This window comes from Prunus mume, linkage group LG7 (assembly GCF_029339155.1).
Source record: "Prunus mume cultivar Tortuosa linkage group LG7, ASM2933915v1, whole genome shotgun sequence".
Taxonomy (NCBI): domain Eukaryota; kingdom Viridiplantae; phylum Streptophyta; class Magnoliopsida; order Rosales; family Rosaceae; genus Prunus; species Prunus mume.
Genome location: NC_142704.1, coordinates 6,000,568 through 6,027,413, shown reverse-complemented (window position 1 = coordinate 6,027,413; position 26,846 = coordinate 6,000,568). Strand labels below are relative to the sequence as shown.

At 36.8% G+C, this 26,846-nt stretch overlaps 5 protein-coding genes across 6 annotated transcripts; 3 read left to right on the top strand and 2 right to left on the bottom strand.

The window, feature by feature from the left end:
• The first annotated feature begins 1,191 nt into the window (after positions 1-1,191).
• On the top strand, positions 1,192-2,831 carry LOC103338006 (GDSL-like Lipase/Acylhydrolase superfamily protein). The gene is made up of 2 exons (XM_008241182.2): positions 1,192-1,924; positions 2,110-2,831. The coding sequence occupies exons 1-2, from the start codon at positions 1,253-1,255 to the stop codon at positions 2,611-2,613; spliced, it is 1,176 nt and encodes a 391-aa protein (XP_008239404.2). The 5' UTR covers positions 1,192-1,252; the 3' UTR covers positions 2,614-2,831.
• A 224-nt stretch (positions 2,832-3,055) lies between these two features.
• LOC103338007 (E3 ubiquitin-protein ligase AIRP2-like) lies at positions 3,056-5,670 on the bottom strand. The gene is made up of 5 exons (XM_008241183.3): positions 5,218-5,670; positions 4,282-4,444; positions 4,092-4,158; positions 3,593-3,821; positions 3,056-3,449 (listed from the first exon to the last, which is right to left on the bottom strand). The coding sequence occupies exons 1-5, from the start codon at positions 5,304-5,306 to the stop codon at positions 3,239-3,241; spliced, it is 759 nt and encodes a 252-aa protein (XP_008239405.1). The 5' UTR covers positions 5,307-5,670; the 3' UTR covers positions 3,056-3,238.
• Positions 5,671-5,958: 288 nt separating this feature from the next.
• Positions 5,959-10,652, top strand: LOC103338210 (B3 domain-containing protein Os01g0905400-like). Of its 2 annotated transcripts, XM_089042014.1 has the most exons (8): positions 5,980-6,119; positions 6,222-6,331; positions 7,279-7,442; positions 7,845-8,928; positions 9,055-9,162; positions 9,343-9,426; positions 9,542-9,687; positions 10,231-10,652. In XM_089042014.1, the coding sequence occupies exons 3-8, from the start codon at positions 7,311-7,313 to the stop codon at positions 10,483-10,485; spliced, it is 1,809 nt and encodes a 602-aa protein (XP_088898140.1). In that variant the 5' UTR covers positions 5,980-6,119; positions 6,222-6,331; positions 7,279-7,310; the 3' UTR covers positions 10,486-10,652. The 2 variants fall into 2 exon arrangements, with proteins under 2 accessions (XP_088898139.1, XP_088898140.1); XM_089042013.1 differs by lacking the exon at positions 6,222-6,331 and having other exon boundaries at positions 5,959-6,119.
• Positions 10,653-10,770: 118 nt separating this feature from the next.
• On the bottom strand, positions 10,771-12,493 carry AZG2 (Xanthine/uracil permease family protein). Its single transcript, XM_008241185.2, has one exon. The coding sequence runs from the start codon at positions 12,491-12,493 to the stop codon at positions 10,859-10,861; it is 1,635 nt and encodes a 544-aa protein (XP_008239407.1). The 3' UTR covers positions 10,771-10,858.
• Positions 12,494-19,755: 7,262 nt separating this feature from the next.
• On the top strand, positions 19,756-25,565 carry LOC103338009 (Galactose oxidase/kelch repeat superfamily protein). The gene is made up of 20 exons (XM_008241186.3): positions 19,756-20,015; positions 20,468-20,554; positions 20,678-20,746; positions 20,864-20,996; positions 21,098-21,144; positions 21,254-21,340; positions 21,574-21,635; positions 21,999-22,041; positions 22,161-22,241; positions 22,330-22,446; positions 22,518-22,623; positions 22,743-22,806; positions 23,192-23,234; positions 23,317-23,577; positions 23,670-23,831; positions 23,929-24,057; positions 24,449-24,595; positions 24,790-24,876; positions 25,052-25,120; positions 25,221-25,565. The coding sequence occupies exons 1-20, from the start codon at positions 19,884-19,886 to the stop codon at positions 25,308-25,310; spliced, it is 2,016 nt and encodes a 671-aa protein (XP_008239408.2). The 5' UTR covers positions 19,756-19,883; the 3' UTR covers positions 25,311-25,565.
• Positions 25,566-26,846: the final 1,281 nt, after the last annotated feature.

The window sequence follows — 26,846 nt, the reverse complement described above, 5'->3', positions numbered from 1 at the left end:
GACACGACCCATTTATTAAATAGGTTAATTATGTCATAATCGAGTTAGGATTGACCAAAACTCACTCATTTATTTACAATGTTTTGGAAGGTTGACTCAAATTGTCCTTGATCCTTTTATGAGTTGATCAAATTATTGTGAATTTGCAATAGTCTATTGTGCCGTATATTTCACGCAATTGTAGTGGAGCCCTTTCTTAACAAGTATCACAAAGTTCTCCTGGCTATGACTTGGTGCAGCCACGCATATAGAACACACATCATACACATCATGTTTAGTGACGTTAACTTGGCTAGTTGATACCATCAAACGCTTCCGAACATATCTTTAGCTGCCTAAAGATACATTCGACCATGTTCTCATGTGAGAAATATTATAAGATCATCAATGGTGTACAATTCGCCACGCACGATTTAATAATATAACGTCAATTATATGTATGATGTTACATGCATCAACGACACATAGCTATCATGCGTGTGGCCTACAGACGCTAGAGTCGAATACCATGCCTTTTTACCTGCATGCCCTGTGCTTGTGGCTTTCGTTGAATATGGCCATGACTATCATTTAACACAGCCATCTGCAAAAGAGTGCTATGTAAATGAGGTTTCTTATTGTGGACGAGGTCATAGCGGTCGTTGCAATATTTAAGATGTGCATCAAAGCACCGACAGTCTTGTGAGGCCAAATGTATAGAAGCAAAAGAATAAAGAAAATTACTCTCTCTCTCTCTCTCTCTCTCTCTGAAAATCTGCTGAAAGAAAAAGAGGTTTTGTGTGGACACTTGCTCATTTAAGGCCCAACTATTTTTCCTTCAACTACTTCAAGATATTTAGCTCCGAATTTATAACTCTCACCTCCCTTCCTTTCAACAGAGAAGAGTTTTGTGTTCTATTTGAAAAGAAAACAGTGTTTGCTCTCCTTAAACACCTCTTTCACAGTGTTTAACAATCTTTAACATAAAGGAAATGAATGTATGAGGTTCTTGTTGTATATTGGATTATGAAGGATAAATCTTCTTATTTCCAGCTTAATCAATCCATAAATTATATGTTACTGCTAGTTAATAATTCATGGACGGTCTTATGTTGGCAGTACATACAGAGTTTTTAAGATGAAAAATATAGGTGGAGGACATATTTGCCATTTTGAAAAATATAAAAAGTATATAAGCCAGAGTACATACATGCAGGGTGAAAAGCCAGCTGGCTAGTGAGTAAAGCTTGGAAGCCTTGAGAAGAGTTAGACAATGGCTTCTTCTTCAGTCACATATTTCTCTTGGAAAAACACCCTCATTGCCATCATCACCATCTTCATCCTCTCCTCTTCTTCTTGTTCTGCCTCTCCTGCCACAACCAAAGTAAACCCAAGACCAAGACCCTTCAAGAAAATCTATGCCTTTGGTGATTCATTCACAGACACAGGCAACACAAAATCTGCCACAGGCCCTAGTGGTTTTGGCCATGTCTCAAACCCTCCATATGGCATCACTTTCTTTCACCGCCCTACCAACCGCTACTCCGACGGGCGGTTAGTGATCGATTTCATAGCTGAGTCACTGTCCTTGCCTTACTTGAAACCTTACCGTTCCATAATGAGCAATGCTACAGATGCTGCTCAGGGGGTTAACTTTGCTGTTGCTGGCTCTACAGCCATAGAGCACCAGTTCTTTGTCAAGAACAACCTTAGCCTTGCAATCACTCCTCAGTCTATCCTAACCCAGCTCCTCTGGTTTGACAAGTTCTTGGAAAGCCAGGGATGCAAAGTGGCTGGAGCAGCATGCAAAGCAGCAGCTTTTGATGATGCACTTTTCTGGGTTGGTGAAATTGGGGTCAATGATTATGCTTATACCGTTGGATCTGATATACCAGGTGATACCATCCAACAGCTTGGGATCAGTAGAGTTACTAATTTTCTGCAGGTAGGACTTTGGCTATATGGATTTAGGTTGCTTTCCAATATATGCTCTCCATGTCAAATCCTAAATTGGATCCTAATTCTAAATATTAAGACAACTTTGTGTTTGATATGAGTTTAAAAAACATAAGTAGAGGATCCAATTTCGACTTTGGCTAATTGGACGGTGATGTTTCTGTTACTTTGCAGGCATTGTTAAAGAAGGGTGCAAAGTATGTTGTTGTGCAAGGCCTGCCACTCTCAGGGTGCTTGCCATTGGCCATGACCTTAGCTCCCGAAGACGATAGAGACAGTATAGGATGTGTGAAGAGTGTAAACAACCAAACCTATAGCCATAACCTTGTCCTCCAAGCCAAGTTGCAACAACTCAGGACACAGTTTCCCCATGCTGTCATCACCTATGCTGATTACTGGAATGCCTATTTCACAGTCATGAAGAATCCAAACCAGTATGGTTTCAAGGAGAGCTTCAAGGCCTGCTGTGGGACAGGTGACCCCTACAACTTCGAGGTGTATGCCGTGTGTGGCACACCGTCTGCTAGTGCCTGTCCAAGCCCTTCCCAGTACATAAACTGGGATGGAGTTCATCTCACTGAAGCCATGTACAAGGTGCTTACTGATATGTTCCTCAATGGCAAGGCCACTCACCCTCCCTTCAGTTACTTGTTGGACATGAAACTGCGTCATGGATGAACTGCTTGCCTTTGGATCAGCTTAATGTTTTAGTACTTTGCTGTGTTGCTTGTGATCAGAGTGTATTGTAGTTATGAAGCAAAAGAAAAAAAATCGGATGGTATAATCGGCGCTAGAGTTACTACTGCCTGAGAACACTTCTCAGACTTCCATAATTTAGAATATCTTCTAAAAATTTTACTTGTTGAACTATTGATCGAATCTTACTTGTTTCTAAATATTTGTTGTTCGGGAGGAATTGAACCTATGAAATCGCCAATATTTATCATCGAAAGCTATTGAATCAGATTCAACAAAGGAAATGATGCACACTTGGTGCCATGGGATTTAATCATCCAAGAAAGGTTAAAGAAGAAAAATTGTTCTCTGTGCAAATGAACTCCTCACTAAATGCAACATGGGAGTCGCATGGCCTGATGGCCTTTCCATCACAAAATCAAAATTGCATGATAAAAGAAGTGACTCTTCTGATATATATAATTTTTATCTCTTACACAGAGCATGTACATTATTTTGCACAAGGTGAAGTCAAAAGAAAATTTCAATGTGAAAGCCTCGCCAGACTCTGTACATGTGATGGTTGTCAATTCTCTCTCTATACACCATATTTTTCTAGCATGTTTGATCAAATTAAGTACTCATAATACATTAAGAATAGAGCATCCGGGAGATCTTTTGGCAGGCTGTTAATAAAAAGATAGAACCGCAACATATCCTCCTTCAACACAGTTTGAGTGTCAACCACATCACTGCCGCAGGTCAGAACCCACAAGTCCCCTGAATTCACTCTCTTTATACTTCCCCGGCAGAACGGGCACGATTCCGATCTTGTGTTCCTATAACACATAAAGATGCAAATATGTGACAATTGTTATAAATAATGTGCCCCATCATCATACGGTGATACTGGATGAGACTAAAGCAGAAAAAGGAAGAACAACTATTTTTGGGGATTAAGGAAGAACTAGGTTATTCATACCAATCGCGGTAGCAATTAATGCACATGGCATGGCAACAGTTTGGCAAAACCATTTTGGTACAAGGCTCCAAGCAGATGCCACACTCATTTTCTCTCTCCAAGTCTGCATCTGAAAGCTTTATATTATCCTCATATCTCTTCCTAACAGCCATCTCTAGAGCTTCCTCTTGGGTGATATCCATCTCCAATGAATCACCATGGAGACGCTGAAGGGATGGTAGTATAACATCTGCAGTTTAGGTTGGGAAGACATGAATAAAGATGAATTTCACAAATGCGGCAGCATGTAACATTACGCAAAGTTTGATGACAATTAAAGTTTAAAAGCAGAAAGGCTACACCACAAATGCAATGCTTTATGAAAATTGGAAAGCAGCAGGCAAAATGAGATCCATTTAAAGAAGGGAAGCTGTTAAGTATTTTAAGCATCAATATTGTTCAAGCAGGATCTTCAACAGATATTAAACTACTAAAAAGAGTAGAGATGTAGTTTACAAACTGTAGAATTCGCTGACGGTGGCTTTCCTTCCACATGAAGAGATATTTGACCTCCCATCTGTGCGCACCTGAAGACATATGAAAGCAAACACAGAAACATTCAAGAACTTGGATTTCATTCTTACGAGGGGGCAAACATTAAACTACTAATTTTGCTCTAGAAACAAATGAACCGGCAAGCAGAAACCAACCTTATATACAATTATGTGGAAAAGATTTAAGTAACTTGAAAGTAAACATGAAGAGGAGCAATCAATCCATTGAAGCAAAAACAGGAAAATGGGTGCCAAGTGATTGTAAACCAATTTCATTTGAAGAACCGTACCACTCTTGCGTCTGGGGATGGAAGCTGCCCTGCAAACATATATTTATTCAAGTAACATCAAAAGTCACTTAACTTCATCAACCAAAAAAAAGGTCTATTAACTCAGCAAAACATTCGAATGGTCAGCAACAAATTCATAAAACAAGGTAAGCAAGGAACCGGACGTCGTGCTCCTAAAACCATGGACCGAACCTCAGGCCACTTTTAACATTGCAAATATTCAGCAAACCCCCAACATTGGTATAGCCAGCAGAGAATGTATTGATATAATAACTGGGGGAATCCAGTAGTATATATCCAAGATTATGTACAGAAGACTTGCAAACTTCCTAGCATGCTCATTATCCAACATAAAGATCAAAGCTTGTGAATTGGGGTCAACATGACAACAAATTTTGGAATTCATTTAGCATAACGATGACAGCGAGGACGGTATGCAGATTATGTCCACATACCCAAATAGATATTAGTTTCAGAACAAATAAAAATACTGAAATGCAAAATAACTATTTTCTTTTCTCTCTTTCTTCCCCAATTCTTTTTTGCAGAAACAATCCATCAAAACCAAAACCAAAATTATTAAGGAAATAGAAACCCATGCGTTATTGCACAGTAGGATTCAACCTCAAAATAGTAAATGTAGAATATGGAAGACAAACCATTACAAAACATTACATTACTAAGAGTACGAACTCAGAAGCCTATAACTTTATTTCACGTTTTTCAAACCCAGTTTCAAAATACAATATAAACACAAAAAAGCAAATTGGAAAGGAAAAAATAGGAAGGGGGTTGCACTCACAGCATATTGGCATGCTGAATATCAGCCTCAAGAACCTTAAGAGAATCATTGTAAGGACTAGCAGCAAGCTGCTCGTAATAATCCAACATTTCACACTCCTTCTTAGTCAAATTTTCAACCTTTAAAGATGAAAAAAAAAAAAAAAAAAACAAAGAGAGAGGCAGAGAGATGATCAAGAGAAGGGAAAGTAAAGAAACCCAAGAGAATTGGTGGTCTTATGTGTACAAATGCAATGAAAATTCTTGGGTCTTTGCAAAGAATGGTCTTTGGAGCCTAGAAGTAGTTGTGAGGCCAAGGGGACAAACCTGTCATCAAAACCTAATCTTCATCAAACTCTATATAATAACAGTGAGAGGGGGAGATAGACTTGGTCTTACTTTTGCTGTTTCGAATTTGATTTGTTGATTTGTTTTGATTATCCACTTAAAAGTTTGATTTTTTTGGCTTTCTAAAACTTGCCCTTTGACTGCTTTCATTGCCTTGGTTGAGTGGTTATGAGTAGGTATTTTCTGCTTCCAATCAGAACCATCTATTTTGGTCAGAATAATGGGAAAGATAAACTGCAGGCAATAACAGGAACAGGACCACATTGCTTTTTGTAGTTTAAGCTTTATTTTTTGAGCTGGGCCAGTTTCATGGGCTTGCATAAAACCCAAATCCAATGCCTTGACTTCTGTTAACATGAAAACCAAGCCACAGTACTACCACACGTGGACATCGTTCGTTTCATGCGACACAGCTTGACCCGAAAAAACAAAAACAAAAAGAAGAAGCTTAATAATGAGTGTGACTGGTGAGTGGCAAGCCCTTGCCGGACCTTTCAAAGACAAAGTTTTTCAGAGAGGACTGAACCCAAAATCACTAAAAATGTCTTCTTTCGAAAGAGCTTCTTAGTACTGTTGGTAAGTATGCTTCACAATTGAGCTCATTTTTGTTCTTGCAAAAATTTCTCTGTCAGTGAATTTAAGTGCTTTGCTAACTAGAATGAGGGATGTTTATACTAGGATCGTGTTTGTTTCGTGAAAAAGGTCCTAACTTTAAGCGAAAGAAAGTTCCTTTTTGGTTTTCTGGTACCATACATGTTTGTTTTGGTCATGATCGTGAAGCTTTGAAGGTACATTGCTTATTTTTGTTCTTGCAAAAATTATTTGTTAGTGAACGTTATCCCCCCCCCCCCCTCCCACCTCTGTCTTCTTTTTCTCTCTTTCTCACTCTCTCACACACACACTCTCCATGGGTGCTCTTGCTCTATTATCTCCTTGCGTTCCTGATGAGGATGATATTTTGCTCAAGAACGCTGTTGAGGTGCAACATATTGTTTTTGTTCATTATGTTGCTTAAATTGGTTCCATCCTTCGACCCGTTTCAAAAAATTTGATGCTCTTGCTCCATCTCTCCTTGCAAGTTGCATCCTTGTAGCTTATTAAAAACCTGAATTTTGTTGGCATTTTTTTCTTCTTCATATGATATTATGTTTGTATCTGTTATGGGTTTTCAAATTTTGGGGTTTTTTTAATGAATTTTTTTGGGGTTTTAGTGTGACGTGTGACATGGAGAGAGAGAGAGAGAGAGAGAGAGAGGTCTGAGGGAGATTGAAAAAATTTATGGGGGAGGGGTTGGGGTTTTGTTTTCTTTGCGGGTTTGTTGATTGCTTTGCTGGATACTTCTTTTTCCATTTAAAGATTTCTTTAAATTAATTTTGTATTTTAACTGCTAATTTTTCTTTTTCTAAAACCTTTTTCCTTTCTCACGTGAATATGTGACATTTTTTACAGAAAATGGGGTGGAGTTAAAAAATCTAACGGTGAGGGGGAGATTGACTTATTTTATTTAGTTAATTTACCGAAAAAAGTGACAAGGGGCAAATTGACAATTTTGTCATAGTTCAGGGGCAAAACCGCAGTTAACCCTTACATTTTTGAAGCATTGCATGCTAGTTATTTTGTTCTTGAGCTCTTTGAAATAATCTCCTTTGAGGTTGTGCTTCTTTTTCCCTTCTTTGAATGACATTATTGTGTCATTAGAATACCGTAGTAATTTATCTTTTTTTATTTCTTGTAGTGGTAAAAGTATTCAATAGAGCAAGAGAAGAGATGGATGGCAAGGTAGCTTGTGTAGAATGCACTCAGAAGTGTTTGCTGGATCATGGGAACAAGAAGAAAGCTTCACCTGATGTTGCCTCTTTTTTCAAAGTCATGATTGGAGATCGGTTTTCTAAACTTTTGGTACGATAAATTGTCCTCCCTAGCCCCCTAAATCCTATTCTATTTCATTTTTATCTCTATAACCCGTCTTTTTTTAAGTCTAGGCTATATATTTTATGAGCTTACTAATTAATGGCTTCAAGATGATAAACAAATTCGATTGTATCTCTTCTTTTGTGGAGATGACATTCCCATTGGAAGTCCTTATTTAAACATCAATATTTTTCTTTCGAGAATTATGTAAACTATGTGATGTAGTAGACTGTGGAGAAATTCCTGCAAAAGCTTTAACTACTTTTTCTTTTTCTCACGAATATGATAAGTATACTTTACTAGTAATATGTAATTTCTGCAGCTCCCTTTTTTCCCCTATGATGAACTAGAGATTGCCTCGTCTAAGCTGACTATATTATCTCGTTGCAGTTCTTGCCTCCTAAATTTGCTCCTACTGTCTCAGCATTGGTTAATCAAAAAGCTGTTCTTGAAGATTCACTGGGGCTGCAATGGGAAGTTATAATATCCAGAATTAATGGCTCCCTTTCTCTTAAACAAGGATGGAATGCATTTTCATTAGACCATGATCTAAAGATTGGAGAATTTCTGATCTTCAATTACATCACAAGTTCACATTTTGTTGTTAAAATTTATGACAAATCTGGGTGTGAGAAACTCAACTTTCCCGAGGCCATAAATCAGAAGAAAAGGACAAGGGATAACAGAAAGTATACCTTCAAAGCTGGTCTGAGTCACACAATTGATAGAAGTTCAATGAAGAAACGGGATTCAAGAACCTCTGTTGTGTATGGCTCAGATGCAGATATAGGTCACCGCCTGCATGAGACGAATGACACGGGGAAAGCTCTAATTGTCACAGAAAATGCTTCAACCCGTGATAATAGTAATGAAAGGTCAAAGCTCAATCCCAAAGAAGCATACATTGAAGAAATGATCTGTATGTTCGATAGAGACGTGGGGGACAAACAAGAAGAGGACAGAACCTATATTTTTGATTTGTCTGATTTTGAAATGTTGAAAAAGAACTCTGGCACTGGTGGAAGCAATGAAGTAACTGCAATGGATGAAACATGCACAGATCATGATGATTCATTACTAAGATTGAGAAATGGAGCTGGCCCAGTTGACAAAAATCCAGTGGCTAAAGGAGCAGTGACTACAGCAATTCCTATGGATGAAACATGCTCAGATCATGATGATTCATTGCTAAGATTGATAAATGAGGCTGGCTCGGTTGATAAAAGTCCAGTGGCTAAAGAAGCTGTGACTGCAGCAATTCCTTCGGATGCATCCAAGTTTGAAGGGAGTCGGATAAATAACTCTTCTGAAACCAAAGTCCAAAATACAGCATCACCTTCTCATGAAGGTTTATGTTTCTGCCAGACCTCTGGGCATCTCTTCCCAAAAGCTGCTTTAAAACCTGAAGAAAATGAGAACATCTCTAATATTTCAAACAGAGCAATAAATAAATGCCTGACTGCTGATGGATCAGGTAAGACACAATTAAGTTTCATGCTCCTGTGTGTTTCTTTGTGGGTTTCCTGAGTGAATAATGTCTTTAGTATATGCAGCTTTCTTTTTGTTCAGTATCTTCATTTTGTTCGTTATGTATTCTCAGAATCATTATCAGGCAATGAGGTGGTAATCTCCGGAAAGGAACATGATTTGATCGATGACAGTTGCCAAAGTGCTAACAAAAAAATTTCTGAAATTTCAGAGTCCTTTGGTATTCCCATTACTTTTGGATCCCAAATTTTTCATAGCATTCTGGCTTGTCTTCATTTCAGTTGCTATATGTTCCTGCACTATTGTTGGAGCACCTTTCAGCTTTTGGCAAAGTGCTGTTTAACAATTTGATATATCTTATGTAATATTTCTGATAATAAAAAATTGATGTGTTGAACAGATAAAATGATGAAGGCCATTAAAATAGAGTCTGTGGAGTTGACTTCAGATCCATGCAGTCAGAAAATCATTCCACAAATAAATGGTAAGACTGTACTTTCACATCATTTTGTTAAGGAAAGCTCTGTTTGTGCATATGGATGCACGAGAGTGTTTTGCTGTGTGCTACTCTGATTTAACTACAATGCAACTAAATGTAGGGGAATCAGTAAAGGTTGTCAACCCAGTGGGTAGTAAGATTTCTAATCTGATTGGAACAGAAAATGACTCTGCTGTTCCTGTGGTAAAATCTGAACCTGTTGATCCAGTCATAACCTTGCCAATCTCATCCAGTTTCTCCTGTCAGGTGAAAGCAGGCCGTCAATCTTTTCTTGTATGCTAGTTTTTGCACTGTACATATTTTGTCTCTTCTTATACGCATTGCTTGCATTGAATTTTAGTCTGGTTTTATATGATAGATTTAGTGATTGACCATTTGTTGGTATTGGTGCCTCCTTCACTGCATGCTTTTGTTTCAATAATTTTGTGAGAAAATTGCATCTGATAATTATACTCTTCTATAGAACGTTTCTATTCTCCAAGATATGCGACATATTATCTCTTCAGACTTGTGCTAGTTTGACACAATCTTGTGAAAATCAACCAATTGACAATTAAGTTTGACTTTTTAATCAATATATGGGAATTGGGACCAAAAAAGCAAAATCAATGTGGGACTTTGAAGACTTAGTTATCATTGCGTGCCGTATACATGTGCAGAAGGGCACATCTGATAATTGTATGTTTGTATAGTTTTGCACCGAACCCTGTATTCACCTTCCCCATGTTATCGTTGTTGACTGAATACCGAGTATTCTTTTGGCTTTGCCTCCCTTGGATACCTTTGCAGGAGTTGCCAATGAGGTTGCCAATACGCATGACCTATAGAGGAAGGCCTAAAACGGATAGGAGGGTAGTTTACCTTCGAGACCCAGTAATGAGATTGTGGCCAGTCCTCTACATTGAAAGAAATTACTTCAAAACATTGGCAAGCGGTTGGGAAGCTTTCAGCAAGGCAAACAACATTCAACCAGGAGATGAGTGTGTTATTGGGATTGAAAATGGAGTTGAAGGCATATGCCCCGTCCAGATAATTAGCAAATGAGAGATTTAACACTTTTTTATTTGTATGTATGTACTATTTGTACCATCTCAATTACCATCTCGTGATCCTAAGAAAACACTTTATGCAGAGCTGCAAAACCAGCACTTATGAACATGCATTAGGTTCTAAATGGTACAGCCTAGTTTAGGTGCTCCTTTCATAAGCAAGTAGCCCTGCATTTTGTGTGTTAAGATGCCTTTACAGTAGTTCTTGTCTGTTACATGTGGTCTGAGCATTTGCATAAATTTCGTAAAAAGGATGTTCATGAAATATTAAAATTTGATCAACTACATCTGTACACAGCTGTTGCTTGAATTTTCCAACCCTACTTTTCTTTCTCAACAAAATTAGGTTGATTTTGACCTCTAACCCTTCAAATAATTTCATTTGCTGAGTCTACAGCAGCTGTAGCAGACACTTGATTGTGTTCTTTGACCACCATTCTTCTCATCTTAGCCAACCACTTAAGCAGCACCACCAAATAGTCATATAGATTAAGAGCAATGTAGAGCCCAATGCCACCAATAATCCCATTCGATATAGAATAAGTAAGAGGCATGAGAAGCATGGTTATGAAAGCAGGCACAGCTTCCTTCATGTTTCCCCAGTTTATGTCCTTCACAACCTTCATCATCATCACCCCAACCATGACCAGTGAAGGGCCTATAGCCCATGGAGGCACACTAGACAACAGAGGAATGAAAAACAATGATACAAAAAAACATAAACCAATTGTCACTGCTGTTAACCCTGTTCGTCCACCTTCTCTCAAACCTGCTGAAGATTCGACATATGTTGCAATGGGGGACACCCCCAATGCAGACCCCACGATGGTCGAGCCGGCGTCGACCAAGTATGCTAAGTACTCACCTTCAAAGCCTCCTTCATCATTCACAAAACCTCCCATTTCAGCCATGGTATACAATGTGCCTGTGGTGGCAAGCACATCAACATATAGCAAGGTGGCCAAAGCCACCCAAACCTCAGACCTACTGAAGTTGCTAAAGCTAACAGCTCCAGCTGTGGATTGAATTTTGTGAAAATCTACCACTTTCTTGAAGTAATTGTAACTTGTGTCACCAACTGGTGTATTGGGAAAAACTGTCACATGTGTGCCCCTAAACCATGAAATAAGTGTGACAAAGACAATACCATATATCATGCTACCCTTAATCTCCTTGATTAGGCCATAACATGTAATTAAAAACCCAGCAGAACCCAGCCAGAATTTTGGGCTATGCATTTTTCCACCAAGGCACTCACCAGTTTGTGGGTTTGTATTAGCACAAGCGGTGATGGTGACCAATGTGGATGGGTCTGGTCCAACTAGGCCTACACCTTGGTGGATTTGCAAGCCCACAAAAGCAATGAACAAGCCAATTCCTGCGGCACAAGCAAGCCTAACAGGTTGAGGGATAAGCCTGGCCAGCTTTTCTCTGATCCCAAAGGCTGAAATTGCAAGAAAAACACATCCCTCAACTAGAACCACAGCTAGTGCAGTTTGGTAAGACATATTCCCAGTTCCATGAAAACCCACCAAGTTATAAGCCAAGTAAGCATTTGGGCCCATGCCTGGGGCTAAGCCCAAGGGCAGATTTGCCAAGACACCCATGGCAATTGACCCAATCATGGATGATACAATTGTAGCAACAACGAGGTCACTCTTGGTTTTTGAGAGGCAACTTTGGTACCCTTCATTCGGCTTGAGCATGCAATCCAGGGTGGCTGTTTGGTTTGCCGGAGCGGAGCAGTCGGCCATGGAGCACATGCCGCCGGAGTCGGCAATGATCGTGGCGTTGACGGTGATGATGTAGGCCATGGTGAGGAAAGTGGCTAAGCCGGCACGTAGTTCCTTAGTAAAACAGCTCTTTCTTGCTTCTAACTTGAAGTACTTGCCAACTTTGCTCTTTGAGACTTCATCATTTAACCCTTTCCCCAACTGGCTCCATGATTTGCCTACTCTTGTGAAGAACCCATTTCCCATTGTTGCACATAGCTCACCTCCCATCTCTCTCTCTCTCTCTCTCTCTCTCTCTCTCTCTCTCTCTCTGTGACGTACTCAATTGGGTGTGAAATTGTGTCTTATGTTAGGGTGGTGGTTACACTTATATATATAGATGTGCAAACAAGATGCTTGAGCTGGCTAGAAAGGGAATCTTCGTAGATTATGTTTATAAGAACTTGACCAAAAAAGAAGATATATTATAAGAACAAATGGGCACCATGCAGGGCTCAAAGTGTGAAAGCTGAAACTTAGGAAGTAGAGCGTTACAAGCGTTACATCACATGGTCACTAGCTTTTAGGATGAAATAAAATTTGTTTGGTTTGGTTTGGGAGGGTTGAACTTGATAATAATAATATATAATTATGGCAACCTCTATGTACTTCTGTTTTGGATATTAAAAAGGCAACTCACTACTGCGTGACTTTCATCTATATTATTGATTCTTAAGATGCTAATTATGGTTTTAGACCCAAAAAAACAAAAACAAAAACAAGTTGATGACTCTTTATACATGTGATGATCCAGTATATTGAGGCGACTCTCACTAGGGTTTCGAACCAATTCAACTTACATTCTAATATGAACAAATTGAATACAGATATTCGATAAGTTAAACAAATAAAATCATGTATAATTTCCTAAACATTTTGAAGTGAAAATTGCTCAATTATGCCGCATTAGAGTGTGTGCATCCAACTTAAAATTAATAATTGGTAATTAGTGTAGAGGTTCAAAATCTTTAAGCACTATTGCAAAGTGTACAAATACTCTTTTGCAGGTTCAATATCAGAAATTCGGAAAACTAGGTGAATATAAAAATGGCAAGTATAGCATAAGATTTGTAACTTGGATAACCACGAAAAATTAATCTCTTAATCATGTCGCCTAATCATGCCCACCTAATTATAGTGACTTAATATCTTATGCTAGTAACGTTAACAGAACCCTAATTAATAATAATATTGCACATGGCATGCAACCATGCAGGAGATGCATCACTAAATTTGATTCTTATGAAAATCTTATCCACCGATAAAATAAAATGCTATGAAATCTCTCCTCTAAATCTGATTTCGTCCTCAAAGATTTTGAGGTTCTGAGGTGCCATATAGTCGGTTTCCTTATTTATAGATTTTATATAGTTTGTCATTAAAATTGTGGTTTGATGACAAGTAGCTTCAAAAATTCCAAATTCAAAATCTTCAAATGATCTCAAAATGTTTATTATACTACCATTTTTGTACTTAATGTTGGGGTTGTGTGACCTTAAATTGTAGCCAAAGGCACCAATCAATTTTGTGAGCAAAAATTGAAGTAAAAATCAAATAAGAATAAAAAAAAGATAAAGTATAAATACATTAAAAGATGTGTTTAACGCATGCAATTAAATAAATGGAAAAAATATATATATTAAAAGGTACCAAGCCAATTGTCACTTGTTGTCCACTAGTTAAAAGAATCCACAAGGCCGGCCTCAAAAGGTTCAAACTTGCCTAAAAAGTTTGTAGCCATGTAACTTGAAAACCATGAAAACAGTTTTACCAATCGCATGCGCAGAAACAGAAATTTTGGAAAGCATATGTTGAAACTTGAAACACCAGTGGGTTCTCCTTTTGAGAGACGAGAGGAGAGAAAGTGAAGAATTTATGACAGTTTTTAAATGAAAAAGACTGAAAATTTAGTGTTAGTGTTTGGCATTACTTAAGAAAAGGTGTGAACATAAGGAAGAGGCAACCATACTCAAATGTTCAGTCATTCTCTAAAGACTAGTCATTTTTATGCATTTTAAACCTGAAGTTAAGATGGTGCGGTGTTACGAATTCACTCAAATTATAACATGCATATAAATTCTAAAAACTGCGAATAATGAATTTTAAACATAACACATATGCTATATAACTTATTGTTGGAAGTTTGAATGAAATTCAAGGCCTAAACGGATAAGTGTGGAAGTCCCACACTTGGAAAATGGAAGTTGGGCCAAGTCGAAGCCAACTGGCTTCAAAATCAATTTGGGCATTGAATGTTATAGATTATATAAATAATAGTTAATATTTAATATAAAATGCGTAGGCCCTAGGCGGCCCAATTTATTTGTTTATTTAAATAGTACAACCGCGCGGCTATACACTACAAATAGAAATATTTTAAAAGTATCGCCGAGCGGCTATACTCTTAAATACCATATTCTGAATTTCTCTTTTTTAATTACTTTAATTATTGTTTACTTAGTGAATAATTAGTATTTAAGAATTTCATTAAATTCAAAAATTTAACAACTAAATACTATTTATTAAATAATATCATTTATAATGTTAATTAAAATATTTAATACTAATTATTCACTGGAGAAATAATAGTTAGAACATAATTACTAATGAAAGTAATTAAATCAGACTAAGACATTATTTAATTGCAGAAAATAAATTTTAGAAAGAAAAAAAAATTTATTGACCTAAAGATATTAAGTTTATATTTATTTTTTTAAAACCCTCTCCCGACGAAATTTCATCGGCACAAGTCTCTGTTGGCAAAATTTGCCGGATTAGGTTTCTCCCGACGAAATTTCATCGGCCTAACTAATTTCGTAGCAAGAGGTCTGTGGACCTACTAAATTTTCGGAGTGGTTGTCTTGCTTTTTTCTTTTTAATTTTTAAATTTTAAAAATAGAAAATTAGTTTCTTTACTTTTGGTTTTTGCCCAACTTCTTTAATTTATTACATGTAATTAAGTAATACCTTAGTCTTTTTTAATTGCTTTAATTAGTAATTATGTTTTAATTATTATTTCTTTAGTGAATATTTAAATATTTTACAGATTTCGTAAATTACTTGGTAAATAGTAATTAATTATTTTGTGGACTTTGTTTCTTGTTATTTGATATAAAATAATCGTTAATATCAATACGTGTATTATACGTTTGCTTTCATTATACTGTCTTTAAGATGTATAGGAAAAACGGAAGTATTATTAAAAAATACATACGTACGTGTATAATACAAGTATTAAATGGGAAAATTGTAACACCCTGGACTCCAAATTTATTGTCTATTTTAATTTATTTAAGTGAAATTATGAATTTACCCTTGGGAATAAGGGTAATTTGGTCATTTCTAATCAGGAAGGAATTTGAGAATTCCGGCTGTACCGTTGCATAGAGCACGGTGAGATGAGTCCGTAGACATGTAGTGGGCTCGAATCGAAGTTGTAACGAGAGAGATACGATCAAATGAAGCTCAGTGGCATAATCGTAAATATTTCAAAATGAGATTTTTGATAAAAGGTTAGAAATGCCCTTCTCTCTCTCTCTCTCTCTCTCTCTCTCTCTCCTCCGAAACAATGGCCACGTTTTGGCGGTCGTGCTCTCGTCCGCCACCAAAGTCGACGGTCGGTACCAAAATGAGCCGTCCTCTTCCTACCCCACCAGTCCAGCCGTGATTTCCGGAAACGAGGAGAAAAACCCGATTTTGAAACTTTGCCGTTCTTCGTCGTCCGCCACCGATTCCGCAAGTGATGTATGGTTTCTCAACTATTTTCCGAGCTCTAGCTGCTGGGTTGGAATTGATCAATTTGTAGCGTAGGCAACTCGATTTTGGAATTGGATTTCGCCGGATTTGGGAGATTCCGCCACCGGTCAGTTTTGGGTATGTCCAAGAATAAAAGTGACTCCAAATTAGGTGTATTACCTAGGGTAGAGTCTTGGCTCTCGATTTGGAAGTTTTCGTGATGCGATATCGCTTTGGACACCCACGCATGTGGTGGGGCGTGGGCACCTTGTAGTTGAGGGGCATTTTTGTCTCACTGCGATCTCTCGATGTCACGAGCGCATAGGTGTGCTCGGATCTCATTTTGGGTACCGTTAGAGTCCCGAACGGATATCGCATATCACGTATTTTTAGGGTTCGCTAGGTTTGGACCGTTGGATGGTCCTGAAGTTATAATATGTTGATCTATGTATTACCAGGATCGTAGGATTCAACGGATCGTAAAACGGAGTCCCGGATAGTCCGGAAATGCCAACCCTAGGGTTAGGATTTTAATAACCATCCGATCCTGCGATCGTGAGCGATCCGACCGTCCGATCTGGACCAAACTTGCAGAACATGTGTTCTAGAGCCTGTAGAACATATAGGAACTTTCGGATCGGAATTTGGAGGTTGTGGGCCCCGCGGGCCCGTTTGACCCTAGGTTGACCGTGAGACTTCCGAGATAGTCTTACCTTTCTTTGAGGGTTAGAATGACCTTAGTGACAGGTCTTGAGCGTTGTTGAGGTAAAGGGATATTGTGGGTTTAGTATATAAATTGATGAATTTAAATGGGGGAGTTTGTGGAATGCTTTATTGGTTGAGGTTTATATAGAATTAGAAATTATAGATTATATATTTAATTGTGAGGATGTATAAAGGTATATAAAGGGATCGAATGTTAGTTTACAATGCTATATGCACTACCCCACGTACCCCCCCATATTGTGATTATGTTGAGGCATTTAAACTGGTGAGAATGTAGCCAGCCCAAAGTGAAAGATGATGGTGGTGAGAATGTAGCCAGTGTTTGGCAAGGTGCGCCCGACGTATGAGGGGATATATGATTATGTCGGGCTGGTGAGAATGTGTGTTGAGGTAGTGTTGAGGTAACACGCGCTTTGGATTAGCGTGTCACGTATGAGGGGAGATATGATTGTGTGCTGGTGAGAATGTAGCTAGGCCCAGTGTTGAGGTCGCACGCGCCTTTAGATTAGCATGACCCCACGTGGCCGGGTGCGTCCCGACGTATGAGGAGATATGATTGTGTTTGGTGTGTTGTGATGCATAGATCCTAGAATGTATGAATTTGTATGGCTGTAATGGTTTATTTATATTAGGAGCCATGATTGATACGAAAGAACTACGTGTGGCTTGATCCCTTAGTAGTACGTAGGCACTGAAGTTACTAGGTGTAGCCACAGATTAGACTCCACTTAGGTGGTCTTATTGAGATTGGTTCGGACCTCGTTGTTGGTCCCGAAACTTGGTTGAATTGAGGCTTGTCCTGTGGACTGAGTGAGTGAAGGTGTGCATAAATAAATTTTGAATTTGTTATATGCATGTTTGATGCATTAAGTTATTTTAAAAACATTGTGGGCAGTTCTGCTAGAATCATTTGAAGGTCGGAGGCCATTTGTGTAAATTGCATGAGATTATATTGTGCGTGCTGCGGTTGAGTTATAAAATGTGTTTTATGCATGTGGAAATTTTGGGAAATGTTAAATTTATAGGGAAGACTCGCAAAATTTAATCCTCTCTGTGAGGACTGACGTGGGTGTGATATGGTCTTCGGGTTCCGGAAATTGGGCGGGGTCAAAAATGCTCAATTCTTTATACGAGTAATAACTCTTGAAAAGTAAAAAATTGAAAGGAGACAATAGTTATACCTTGGTAATGACCTAAACGTAATGGATAACGCTCTAGACTAGTCTTATCGACAAAGGAAAACCAGGGATAAATAAATTTAAAAACAAAAAGGCACCCATTAGATATTTAAAGAGTGTAGGCGCGTGGCCATACTATTTATTTAATTTAAAAGGAACCGCATAGCGCCTAGGCGGCCCAATTTATTTGTTTATTTATTTATAATATAGTATAGCCGCACGGCTATACTATAGAAATATTTAAAAAGTACAGCCAGGCGGCTATACTCATAAATACTATAATATAAATTTCTCTTTTTTAATTACTTTAATTATTGTTTACTTAGTGAATAATTAGTATTTTAGAATTTTATTAAATTCAAAAATTTAACAACTAAATACTATTTATTAAATAATATCATTTATAATGCTAATTAAAATATTTAATACTAATTATTCACTAGAGAAATAATAGTTAGAACATAATTACTAATAAAAGTAACTAAATCAGGCTAAGACATTATTTAATTGCAGATAATAAATTTTAGAAAGGAAAAAAAAAGTGTTGACCTAAAGATACTAAGTTTATATTTATTTTTTTAAAACCATCTTCTGATGAAATTTCGTCGACATAGTTCTATGCCGATAAAGATTTGCAGGATTAGGTTTCACCCGTTGAAATTTTGTCGGCAAAGGTAAGTTCGTAAGGAGAGATCTATGGACCTACTAAATTTCGTCGGGAGAGGTAGTCTTGCTTTTTATTTTTAAAATTTTAAAATTTTAAAATAGAAAATTAGTTTCTTTACTTTTATTTTTTTGCTCAACTTCTTTAATTTAATACATGTAATTAAGTAATACCTTAGCCTTTTTTTTAATTAATTTAATTAGTAATTATGTTTTAATTATTATTTCTTTAATGAATATTTAAATATTTTACTGATTTCACAAATTACTAGGTAAATAGTAATTAATTATTTTGTGGACTTTTTTGTTTTTGTTTTTTGATATTAAATAATCGTTAATATCAATACATGTATAAACGTTTGCTTTTATTATACCGAGTATTTAAGACGTATAGGAATAGAAATATTATTGAAAAATACATATGTACGTAATACGAGTATTAAATGGGAAAATGCTAAATTCTTTATATGAATAATAATTCTGGAAAAGTAAAAAACCAAAAGGAGATACTCTGTTAAAAAAAAAAAATTTAAAATTTCCCCAATTTTCTTTTATATAGATAGGAGTAGTTTATCGCATTTTCGATTACTATTTCATTGTTCTTCAGATTTTTTTTTTAAATAAATAGTATAGCCACACGGCTATACTGTGGTCCTATTTTAAAAAAAAATTTTAAAAATAAATATTATTGTTGCACAACTATACTCTTTAAATATATTGTTGTCCTTTAAAAAAATATTTTTTTTCCCTGATTTTTGTACTTCGATAAGAGTAGTTTAGAGTATTATTCATTACTATTAGGCAATTATCCGAGTTTTTATTGTCCTTTTTTGATTTTTTACATTTCCATAGTTATCATTTTCTCGTTTAATACTTGTATTATACACATACGTATGTATTTTTAAATAATATTTTTGTTTTCCGTACACATCTTAAAGACTCGATAAAATACACATGTAAAGAAACAAACATACCACATATATACTTATCTACCAAATTTTTATATATTGAATACACATTTTCTTTCTATTATGTATGTTCCAGACGAGTCCGTTCCGATTAAACGCTGGGCCTTAAGTTGTGTCCGGTTTTGGCCTCATCTTTAGAAAACGACAACGTGAGGTCGTGACTAGTGACCCAGTGACCCAGCTGCCCGCGGACTGCTACCCCAAGCAAATGACATCTCGCCGAAAACAACAGGGTCATTTATAGTGTCGTCCAGATAGCTCTATCTTCTTCCTCGCGCCGAGTCTGCTCTGAATTGAATAGTCTGAAAGACTTAGAATTTGCTTTGAGCCTCTTTGGCTGTGTTTGGAGAAATGGGGAAGAAGACGAAGAAGCCAGGAAAAGGCAAAGAGAAAACAGAGAAGAAAACAGCGAAAGCTGATGAAAAGAGAGCTCGCAGAGAGACCAAGAAGCTCTCGCCCGAGGATGACATCGATGCCATTTTGGTAATTTCATACTCGACCTATGCATATATATGTGTGTGTGTCATTGTGTGCTTGTCATTTGAGAACCTGAAATAGTCTGTGGGAGTTTTAAACAAATTCCTTACGGGTTTAATTGTTCGTTGTTGAATTTGAGATATTCGTAGTTAAAGTTTATGAATCTGGTTTTTCTGGAAAAGCGTTGCATAAGTGAAAATGTAAGATGATATTTATGGGAAATCAGTTCAGCAATTTAGGGAGTGTTTTAGTGTAGAAACAAAAGGGTGCCCTGCTATCCTAGAAATGTTGTGTATTAAGAGCGATTGTTTGTTTTTGAAGTTCATACAGAGATGTTTGTGAACTCAGTTTTATTTTCTGATCTCAATGGTTACCTTTGAATTGGTAGCAAGATGAAATGGAAATGGAGGTGTTATTCGGTTTTTGAATAATTTGCTGTGCATTTGCTTTTTCCACAGTTGAATATACAAAAAGAAGAAGCCAAGAAGAAGGAAGTCCATGTTGAGGACAATGTCCCAGCTCCGTCTCCGCGATCAAATTGCACGGTAATGACACACTTGAATTTTTTTAGCAATTTTCATTTAGTGGATTAGTCTTAGTTTTGTTTGTGAATGTATGGGTGCATTACCCCTTGTAAATCTCATATTTTGTGCTTGTTAATTGTGTAGCTGAACATAAATCCCTTGAAAGAGACAGAGTTAATCCTTTATGGGGGTGAATTCTACAATGGTAATAAGGTTAGGTCTTCATATTCTTTTAGAATCTATATGCTTTGTTTGCTTTATATGAATTAATTGGAATTTTTTTGTTTCCCTAATGTTCACCTTGAGTTCTGATAATTTTTGTTGCTGCAGACATTTGTGTATGGTGATCTTTACCGCTACGATGTTGAAAAGCAGGAATGGAAGTTAATTTCGAGCCCCAATAGTCCACCTCCTCGTAGTGCACACCAGGCCGTGACGTGGAAGAACTATCTTTACATCTTTGGTACACTGACAAAATTTCATTTATATTTACAATTACATGTGCACCACATGCACTTTTAATTCTTTTGCATCATGAACATGATTGCATTTGTTTGTCATTAGGTGGTGAGTTTACTTCCCCAAACCAAGAGAGGTTCCATCACTACAAGGTAAAACCTTTGAACTATTGTTTGTTGCAGACTGGGGTTTGACTTTTTAACCTACATATCATCATAGTTTGTGTTATTACAATGTTACCTTTATGTCTTCCTGTTATAGGACTTTTGGATGTTGGACCTCAAAACGAATCAATGGGAACAACTAAATTTAAAAGGGAGTCCAAGTCCACGCTCAGGTCATCGAATGGTAAATTCAGGTTGCTTTAGATTGACGTGTGCAATACCTAATTAGTATGGACTATGGAGTTGAGTTGTCTAATTTCCATATACCTCTGTGTGTGTGTGTGTGTGTGTGTGTGTGTGTGTGTTGAGACTGACATGACAACATTAGTCTAATCTTCATCTTACATACCTTTTTTTGTTAAAAAAAATTGTAAACAGAGATTTCTAAAAACATCTATGTTTTTGGTTATGTTACAGGTACTGTACAAGCACAAGATTATTGTTTTTGGAGGCTTCTATGACACTCTTAGAGAAGTGAGGTTGTTGATGGATTTTTATTAACATTTCGAAGGTTTCATAATTATTTATCTCATGATTTGGTGTTGATTTTTTATGTTGGCTTGATGCTCAGATCCAAAGCACCATGTGAAATTTAGCTGAAAAGTTGGTTTTATTGTATCTCTGTTCTTTCCAAAAATTTCTGGACATATTTACTGTCCTTTAAAATACATTTTCTCTTTTATGGCGGGCTGATTTCATGGAGAGTGTATTTTTGAGAAGATTTCACAGAGATTGTGTTATGGGCTTTTAAGCAAATCTTTTTTATTAACTAAACTGGTTTTCATTGTGTATTGTTGCATGACAGTTGAAGTTGGGGTTGACCATAATAAAGTGTTGTGCAGGTACCATAATGATCTCTATGTATTTGACCTTGATCAGTTCAAGGTAAAGATATCTTCGCTGTGTCGTGTTAATCTAGTATATATCTGTGTGCATGTATATACACACACACACACACACATACATATATGTTTAATTAATACTTTTACGACAATGCATTTCAGTGGCAAGAAATAACTCCTAGGCCGGGTTCCATGTGGCCAAGTGCTCGAAGCGGTTTTCAGTTTTTTGTGTACCAAGATGAGGTGAGTGATTCAGAATAACTTCATAATGTCTGTCATATCTTGACATCCTTAACAGCCTTGACCTTGTGGTCTCTTTTTGACATGACAGATTTTCTTATATGGTGGCTATTCCAAAGAAGTTTCATCTGATAAAACTGGCTCTGAGAAAGGAGTTGTTCATTCAGACTTGTGGTCTCTTGATCCTAGGACTTGGGAATGGAACAAGGTTTTTACTTCAAACCACTGTTTTCTTTGGTGACCGTTTTGTTTCTGTGTATTTATCAATGCATATTAAAGGTAAAAAAAAGCGGGATGCCTCCTGGACCTCGAGCTGGGTTTTCTATGTGTGTTCATAAGAAGCGAGCTTTGTTCTTTGGGGGTGTGGTGGACATGGAAGTTGGAGGTTTGTTCTTTCAATTGTACCTTTCTATTTTCGCTAGGGAATGCAGTCCTGGCTTGAAGCTAGGACTGACCTTGTAGGGTAGGTGGATTTATTTTCCTTTTGTTCCTGGATGCATGCAGGTGATGTAATGATGAGCTTGTTCTTGGACGAACTTTATGGTTTCCAATTAGACAACCATCGCTGGTAAGCCCCATCTGAGGTTTATTTATTTATTTACTAACAGTTTGAGACTGTTGTAATCATTGTCCATGTCCCTTAGTTTGCTCATTTTCTATGACCTTAATTTGTCTCTTTCAGAAGGTTGTAATTAAGTTCTGGTTACCTGTACAATCAGCTGCAATCTAATTTGATTTTCTTGAAAGAGCAATTAGCGTTTTGCAGTTTACGTATCATGATTTGTTCCAGTGATAATATTCTCCTCCAAACCCAACTTCTCACTCTTTTTCAGTTTTTTTTTTCTTTTTTTTTCTTCCAGTGATTTATGAAGTTTAATTGTGTTTTAGGCAATGAAATCTAAAGTGCAATAGTTCCTGCCTATATGTGAATCACAATTTTGTTTCTGGTACAGGTACCCATTGGAGCTACGGAAGGGGAAATCAACAAAAGATAAGGTTTGGCAATGTATAGATTTATAGCATGAATATGTACTGATTTCAGTGTTTTATAAAAGTCATTGATCTTTCACTTTTGCAGGTAAAAAGGAGTTCCGGACGAAAACGTAACGGTGATGATAAGATAAATTCAACTGAACCAGAGGAGTCTGTGGCAAATGACAAAGATGATAATTCAGAGAATGATGAAGAAGCGGATGACTTGGAAAGCAAAATTGATGGTATATCGAATCAAATGGCTACAACCATGACTGGTGGTAATGGTGACTTAGCTGTCAAATCTGAAGGAAAGCCACAGGAATCTAGTGCTAATTTGGATTCACAAATTTCTGATATACCAGAGGTTTTTTTTAATGCTGAATTTATCTATTTATGTATCTTTCCTCAAACAGTAAAATGCATCCATTTGATTTATGAATTTGGCTATTATGTCAGATAGTGAAGCCCTGTGGACGTATCAATTCTTGCATGGTTGTTGGAAGAGATACCTTATATGTTTATGGGGGAATGATGGAGGTTAAAGACCAAGAAATTACACTCGATGATTTGTATTCTCTTAATCTTAGCAAACTTGACGAGTGGAAGTGCATCATACCGGTTTGTAACAGATTGTTCTCTGTGTATAGATGGTAACTGCTTTGCTTTTGTTGAATTTCATTATTTTAAGCCTGCGTTTGCTTTTCCCTTTACCTAGGCGTCGGGATCTGAATGGGTTGAGGTCTCTGAGGATGAAAATGAGGATGGAGATGAAGATGATGATAGTGAAGATGAATGCAATGAAGACAGCAACAGTGATGAGACTGATGATGATAATGATGAAGAGGTTTTTTATTTACTCTATAATGTACATGTGTTTTTCCTTTTTTCAACAGTTAAGGGAATCCAGAATTTGTGGTTAAGATACACTTTGATGACCTTTTATTTGAAGTTTTGAATTATTTCTTCCTTTGGTATTCTGTCTGCCCTTTTTTCCTCCTCTCTATAGCTAACTCAATTTTGGAACAAAGGATTTTAAATTTAATGTTGCATACATCCTTGTATTAGCTATTTTGATTCTTTGTATATTTTGGTTTATGGGGTTCATGATACCATCTTATTTGATCTCTCGTATTTGGCCATGCCTGTATTACAATTAGATGAAAATCATTAGACTGACTTTTTGAAAAAGTAAAATATTGAGCTGTCTGTTGTCTTCACTTTTTATGCGTGCACAGAGTGGGAAAGATGGATCCCTTCAAATGGGAGATGCTGTTGCTTTAATCAAGGGCGAGGGAAGGGCTCTACGGAGGAAAGAGAAACGGGCCAGAATAGAGCAGATCAGAGCCAGTCTTGGCCTTTCAGATTCACAAAGAACCCCAACGGTGCTGCTTTTTAATATTTTATTTCTATTTAAATTTTAAATTGTATTGCAAGTGTGAATAAATGAGTATAATTTATGGGTTGAACTTGTAGTTGTTTTGCTTTCACATTGTACCTGTAAGCCTATGTCTTTAGTTGTGCATTTTCTTCATTACATAACTTTTTCAGCTATTATTGCTGTATGTCTTATGTGAAGCCTGGTGAATCTTTGAGAGAATTCTACAAACGTACAAATATGTACTGGCAAATGGCAGCGCATGAACATACTCAACACACTGGAAAGGTCTGTTTCTTCCTTTTCCTCAATAAAGGTCAACAGATTTATCAAGGATAAAAATGAATGAAGAAACAAATAATAGGCTGCATATGGAGGAGGAGAAGTAGCTTCCTATTCAAGCTGTTTTCATATTTGTTTTCTTGTGCATGTGATGTGACATGGTGTGGTCTTGGCATCACAGGAGCTCCGTAAGGATGGTTTTGATCTTGCTGAAGCTCGATACAGAGAGCTTAAACCAATTCTTGATGAGGTAACTTGTTTGGTTTGTGTCTCAAGGTTTATATAGGTTTTATTCCTGAGAATTTAACGAAGATAAAAAATTGACTTTAATGCTTCTGTGTATGTTGCAGTTGGCCATTTTAGAGGCAGAGCAGAAGGCTGAAGAGGCAGAAGCTTCAGCTGAAACTAGCACGAAAAAGAGAGGCAAGAAGAAACGATAACCGGTTCACAGTGACGGAACCAGCCGAAAAATTGGGGTGGCTTCTACCTAGATGTTTCTCAAGGGGATGTTGATTTTTGGGGTGGGCTGCAGCACAGGCAAGCCGCCCCCTGGTTCCCAACCTGGCTGTTCAACATACGAATGTGCGCATACGCATATTGCTGCTGCCATATTGAGTATGTTTTAAGATAATTGTAGAATATGATTTCGACGAAAATTATGACAATGACCTGTTTGTGACATAAATTTTTTGCAAGTTCGTGGTTTCCCTCATTAGTTCATTTTGCTTTTCCTATGTATTTAAAAATTAAAAAAAAAATCATTTTCTCAATATTCTTCAACTTCATACAATGTTCAAAATGCTCTCGAATCGACAACACCAGAAGCTAAAACAATGACTCACACAAACCTTTCATGGTTACTCATATGCTAAACTAGAGGTATATCGCAACAACAGCCAATCACAAACACGCGTAAAGCATCACAGTAAGAAAATAAAAAGGAAATCCGACCAAAAATTAAGAAAAAGGAAACTTACAAGCAAAGCAACAAACAACTGCATTAGACATTTGCTAACCATTTCTCTGCTGACTTTTTTTAACGACTTTGCTTCACATTCGCGTGCCTTTTGGCCCTGTTTGGTTCACGGAACGAATTTGAGAAGAAATCATTTCCTATGTCATTTTTCAAGAGATGGAAAATGGAAGGTTCCTTTTGCACGTTTGATAATGCTGGGAAAGTAACCGGGAGATATCACTTTATTTCATTTTCCATGTTTGTTTTGAGTAGGAATGGAAAACAAAGTTTGTATAAATTTTCAATTATACCCATATTAAATCAAATAAAAAAAGAATGCATTTAATGATATATTGTTATTCTAAATTGTTAAGGGGACAAAATGTTTATTTAATATTGGCTCATTTTCCTAAACTTTCTCATGATGAGGGAAAACAAAACCCAAGTTGGGATGATGACTTCACTTTCCCCCTTACTTTCCCATGGCACAGGCAACGATTTTCCATGCCTTGACTTACCAAAAATGGGAAAGTAATTGATTTTTCATCCTCAAGTCTCCTTTTCCATGAACCAAATGGGGCCAAAGTCAACAATTGTCAATCAAACTCATAAATAAGTGAAAAAAAATAAAGTGGGTAACCCAATTCCAACTCAGAAACAGAAGTGAAAGAAAGAAAAAAAGCAATTAAAATCAAGGGAAATGCTAACAACCTTCTCTCTAACATTCTCCTTTGGACCTTCTCCTTTTTTTGCTTGACATGTGTCATTCTCCTTACACTTAAAACAATGTCATTAATATATTATACAAGTTAACTTTTGCTTTCCGAGTTTACTCTTATTAAATGTATTCAATTTATCCAAAAAAATTTCACAACTTTCTTGCCATCTTATTAATTTTTTTTTAAACGTCAATTATTTTTTTAAAGAAAATGTTTGCTTTTTTCAAAAAAAGAGGAAATCTCCGTTTTTTTTAAAAAACACAAAGGACCTTTTTAAAATACAAATAAAAATATCTAAACCC

Bases quoted from the DNA above. Each gene is read 5' to 3' on its own strand.
- LOC103338006 (XM_008241182.2), top strand. From the start codon at position 1,253: ATGGCTTCTTCTTCAGTCACATATTTCTCTTGGAAAAACACCCTCATT. The intron at 1,925-2,109 runs GTAGGACTTTGG...GTTACTTTGCAG, and splicing joins GAGTTACTAATTTTCTGCAG to GCATTGTTAAAGAAGGGTGC.
- LOC103338007 (XM_008241183.3), bottom strand. From the start codon at position 5,306: ATGTTGGATTATTACGAGCAGCTTGCTGCTAGTCCTTACAATGATTCT. The intron at 4,159-4,281 runs GTTGGTTTCTGC...ATATGTCTTCAG, and splicing joins TCCACATAATTGTATATAAG to GTGCGCACAGATGGGAGGTC. The intron at 3,450-3,592 runs GTATGAATAACC...TATGTGTTATAG, and splicing joins ATTAATTGCTACCGCGATTG to GAACACAAGATCGGAATCGT.
- LOC103338210 (XM_089042013.1), top strand. From the start codon at position 7,311: ATGGATGGCAAGGTAGCTTGTGTAGAATGCACTCAGAAGTGTTTGCTG. The intron at 7,443-7,844 runs GTACGATAAATT...ATCTCGTTGCAG, and splicing joins ATCGGTTTTCTAAACTTTTG to TTCTTGCCTCCTAAATTTGC. The intron at 9,427-9,541 runs GTAAGACTGTAC...AACTAAATGTAG, and splicing joins AATCATTCCACAAATAAATG to GGGAATCAGTAAAGGTTGTC.
- AZG2 (XM_008241185.2), bottom strand. From the start codon at position 12,493: ATGGGAGGTGAGCTATGTGCAACAATGGGAAATGGGTTCTTCACAAGA.
- LOC103338009 (XM_008241186.3), top strand. From the start codon at position 19,884: ATGGGGAAGAAGACGAAGAAGCCAGGAAAAGGCAAAGAGAAAACAGAG. The intron at 22,042-22,160 runs GTAAAGATATCT...AATGCATTTCAG, and splicing joins TTGACCTTGATCAGTTCAAG to TGGCAAGAAATAACTCCTAG. The intron at 22,807-23,191 runs GTAAGCCCCATC...TTTCTGGTACAG, and splicing joins CAATTAGACAACCATCGCTG to GTACCCATTGGAGCTACGGA.